This window comes from Buceros rhinoceros, unplaced genomic scaffold (assembly GCF_000710305.1).
Source record: "Buceros rhinoceros silvestris isolate BGI_N320 unplaced genomic scaffold, ASM71030v1 scaffold9421, whole genome shotgun sequence".
NCBI classification, from domain to species: Eukaryota; Metazoa; Chordata; class Aves; order Bucerotiformes; family Bucerotidae; genus Buceros; species Buceros rhinoceros.
The window spans coordinates 18,555-23,167 of record NW_010395929.1 but is presented as its reverse complement, the minus strand read 5'-3'; the positions used below and the strand labels follow the sequence as shown (position 1 = coordinate 23,167).

The following is a 4,613-nucleotide window of genomic DNA, read 5'->3' as shown; positions in this document are numbered from 1 at the left end:
GCTGTGCAGCAGGGATCTCCCCTTGAGTAGGGATGCCTCTCAAAATTATTTTTCAAGGCTGAGAGATCCCTTACCTGACACCAGACATCAATGGGTTGATAAGTGACATTTTTTTGCATGCATTTAACATTGAAGATATGTATAGTTATCTTAAGCAATAATCTTTGTATCCCACACTAACTTTAAGTGTAGTAAGTAGTATTGACTGCTAATCCATCTGTACTTATTATACATTTTACATACCTAAATTTACTGAGTAGAACACAATAAGCTAACTACTAGCTCAGATCCATTTGGAGTGATCTCTGACTCTTCTCCTGCAACACCCCCTTGTTCATGTCTTCTAATTCTTATTCTCTAATGCTTCCCTGGAGAATAGTAGATATCAAGGCTCTCCAAGACAAAAACCTCAAAAAGAAGAGATGAAAATGCTACTCACCACCTACAGATATGAGAAAAAACACCACAACATTTAAATATAAATGCATTGAATCAATCCAATCTGAATTGCTTCTTTCAGAAACACTTCTAAAATACAAAAATAGCTGTGTTTGGGTTAAAAATAGATAGCAAAGCTATGGTAGCACAAAACAAGAGCTGCGCCTGGGAGAAGAAATCACAAAGAAATAATTTAATTTGCATCAAAATATTAATACTTAATTGCCAAATCAAAGGGCCCATCTTCCTACCGAAATAAGAATTCAGTTAACTGACCTACTGGTTGTTAAAAGATTCATGTTAAAACAGACCATGGAGGAACTGGTGCATGTATTCACTTGCTCTTTAATACAAGTACTACTGAGCTCTGACCAGTGTCAGTAAGTGCAGATTTTGCAAGGAGGGACAGTTTAAGCATTGCAAATGCCCCTACAGAGTTCAGGTGTAGCAGCTTGCTTTCTTCACATTTTTAGTGGTCACTGTAGGTAGACAATGGGTATGTATGAGAAGTAATAAAGTGTCTAAAGCTCACAGAAGTATAAATCATGTCTAAATAATATGACAACCAGTGGAAGGAACAGAGATGGTATAAATGTTTCTCAGGCTAAGTCAGGGAAAATTATTGCCAGTAACTCTACTTTTCCGAAATTAAGATCTGTCACCCTGCTTGGACACATGTAGCCATCATTTATTTAATTCACTTCAGGAATTTCTTGTTCTGCCACTGTTCTAACACTGTATCTGGAGGTGGGGAAGACTTAGAGTATCACAGATACTCTTCTAAACCTATGACGGAAGGAGGAAATAATGAGGGAAGGAACACACAAAAGCTAGAGAAAACATTTTCAAAGGAAAATGCGGGCAGACCAGAGAAGCAGAGTAAAGAGACTGTAAAACAAACAGGAGAAAAGATAATAGAAGAGCATATAAATTTTAACAGCAAGGCCTGTTCCAGTTAATGGGACAAACATCCCTGTTGCAGCCACCATGGATAAAGAGATGTTTCCTACCCTCTCAAACTCAATCATACAGAAACTACTCTTCATGCAGAGATGTTCTGAGCAAGGATCTAATTTTTCCATCTGTAGTGGCATAAGACAGTTAACTCAGGAGTGTACAACTCTTAGATAAAATGAGAGAAATAAGCATACCTGGCGATGAATAACCTCTAGGTTTGCTTTGGCTTTATTCACTAATTCTTCTATTTTTTCAGAATCCTTTATATTCTTGTTTTCTCTGAAGGCATCTCTTATCCTTCTGATGGCATACGTTCTAAACACAAACAATAAGACAACAGGTATTCATAGATGTGTCAGTTTATGACATTTAAACATTGTTTAAAACATGCTGATTTTTAAAAATGAATATATACACACACATATATGTACAAGACTGGGGAAAATATATCTTTTTATTCAGGATCTTGTCTTGCTTGAGTTGAAACAGTGATCAAATTTTAAAATTAATTTTAAAAAGTGGTTTTACTGTAAGGTATTGTAGAAAAATTTCATTTTTCATGTATCGGCCCAGTCCTTATTGTTTGTTATTGCTGTAAACATTCTGTGGGATGCTCAGCATGGATACTATAAAGCTCGAAAACATAACAAAAAGCCTATTCTTATTCTACATACACTAAAGGTCATTGAGCCAACCACTAAATACATTATTACTAGTTCTGACTTCGTAATCTAGCAGTCAAAGGTAGACTGATGGACTAACCATAACAAAAAGGTCTCCTTTCCTGTCACCCTATTCCTCTCCTGACAAAGTATATTTCAACCCTCAGTCCAAAACCTCCTCAGCCATTTCCCCACTAAAAAGCAGTTAAGAGGACACGATCTCCACAGGTAGGAAGAGATTAAGTTCTTGGCTTTTGGAGAGGAAGGTCCAAAGCTGCATCTATCTCCGAATCTCTCCTCTTCCTTTTCAATCCAGTGAAGAACCTTTATGCAGTCTGTAGCATACTGTTCAATGAAAAATAGGGCCAATTTCAATATTAAAATACAATTTTCAGACTGAGCAGTAGACACTTGCATTACACACGTGCTTGGAAGGGGAAGGAGAAATCCTCCTCAGCTGTCTTGATAACGTCCCACTTCTCTACCACCATATCACATCAGTATCATTTTTACTACAGAAAGTAAACTCCTGTATGTGATGCCGAAGGGAAAAAAAAATGTTGCTGCAAACACCATAAGGAGTGTAATATTTCAACAACCATTTTTAATCTTCTATAAAAGTGAGACGAGACAAAGCTGTCTGAAAAACTATCATAAAAAACTCCAAAGATTATGTTGAAAATAAAAATACTGGGGGAGGAGACTGAGGAGGGGAGAAGAAGAGTAAAGATGAATAAGCAGCAGCACTCCATACTGTTAGATGGTGCTATCCAGCCCCTGATGCAGCCTCCACCAGCCAAGTGGCACATTTTCTCTTTGAGCTCATAAATCATACATTTCAGTAATAGGAACCAGGATTTTTATGGAGTACCACTCTGCTGCCACACACCGGCAGATGGTATATACTTGTAATTAGAGCCTGTTCACCTATAACGCGACACTGGAGCACACGAGCAAGTGAGTGTATCTTTGTATGTATGAAGTTAATAGCGTATTAAATACAGAAGCATCTGCAGCTGCTGTCCTCGCAAGATTTGAAGGGGAAGATGCTTATTTCTTCTAGAAAAGAAACAACCCCAAAAATTTAAGAGGAAGCATAAGTTTGTTGCTTGATAATGGATGGATTACAAATCACCCTGTATACATTCGTAGGGTTAAACCGTGTGGACACAAAATATTTTTCGCAAGAAAAGAAGGGTTTCCAAAAGATATAAAGACCTAATGTATGTGTGTACACATGCATCTTTAGCTTAAAAGAAGAAACAACAAATAGCAAGTAACCATTACTGGGTACAAATCTTTCAAAATGCAATACAACTATGTAAACGCTACCTATGCAAAAAAAAGTAGGACTAAACCAAATTCTTGTTCAGTGTAACACCTACAGATCGGGGTTTTTTTGGTTTGTACATATGGTGCATCAGTTGTTCCATTTTCTCTCCCTCTCATTACACCCAACAATTGTTAATAAAAAGATATGTACCTAGAAAACATCATCAGACCAGTTAGGAATCTATAGTCAGAAAGTTGTACTGTTTTTTCATAAAGGTTTAAAGAAATTGGAAAAGGACTGTTAATGCCAAAGTGCATTTATTTTACACAGGCGTTAACACAGTCTCAATTTTACAGCTAATCAATACATCTCCAGTACTGTCTAAACACACTTCAAAGACTATCTCTACATCCCATGCATTTATTTTACACAGGCGTTAACACAGTCCTAATTTTACAGCTAATCAGTACATCTCCAGTACTGTCTAAACACACTTCAGAGACTATCTCTACATCCCGGTACTACTCTTTACTAAGGTTATATTGAGATTCAATATATCATTTAAAATAAGGATGAACTGAACTCAAAGCTGAGACTCAAAACTCTAATGTCTGTGAAACATCCTATCTTCCCCATTGAGAGGTGCCAGGGGAACTTGTCACCAACACTCAAATTCTTTCAGACTTATGTAAAAAGTGTTAAGACATAAACAAATTGGCAGTTTTGGTTTTGTTGGTTTTTTTTTTAAACAACAGCTTTTTATATACAACAACACTTGTAAGCAGCGTTAATTCCAAAACTCAGTACTCTCAATACTTCAGGAGTTTGAGCTGAGTATGCACTAAAAGCTAGTACTAACATTAGGGCTGCAATATTGCTGCAAGTCCATGAACAACTGAGCTCTTCTACAAGTACAGTAATGTATGTAGCAACATGTAGTAAAGATACATGTGCTATGAAAAGAACTTACTCATTCATGGAATTGTTTTGATTGAAGAGACCTTTAAGATCATCTAGTCCAACTGTTAACTCAGCGCTGTCAGGTCACCACTAAGCCATGTCCCTAAGCACCACATCTACATGATATTAAGTACCTCCAAGGACGGTGACTCCACCACTTCCCTGGGCAGCCTCTTCCAATGCTTTACAACCCCTCTGTAAAGAAAGTTTTTCCTAATAGCCAACCTGAATCTCTCCTGACAAAACCTGAGGACATTTCCTCTCATCCTGTCACTTGTTACCTGGGAGAACAGACCAACCCCCACCTTGCTACAACACTCTTT

At 37.3% G+C, this 4,613-nt stretch overlaps 1 protein-coding gene across 1 annotated transcript; it reads right to left on the bottom strand.

Moving 5' to 3' along the window:
- Positions 1-1,589: 1,589 nt before the first annotated feature.
- Positions 1,590-1,710, bottom strand: LYRM4 (LYR motif containing 4; the record flags this gene model as incomplete). Its single annotated transcript, XM_010145711.1, has 1 exon — positions 1,590-1,710. A coding segment is annotated over one exon (121 nt), but the record flags the coding sequence as incomplete, so codon positions are not given.
- Between the last annotated feature and the right edge of the window lie 2,903 nt (positions 1,711-4,613).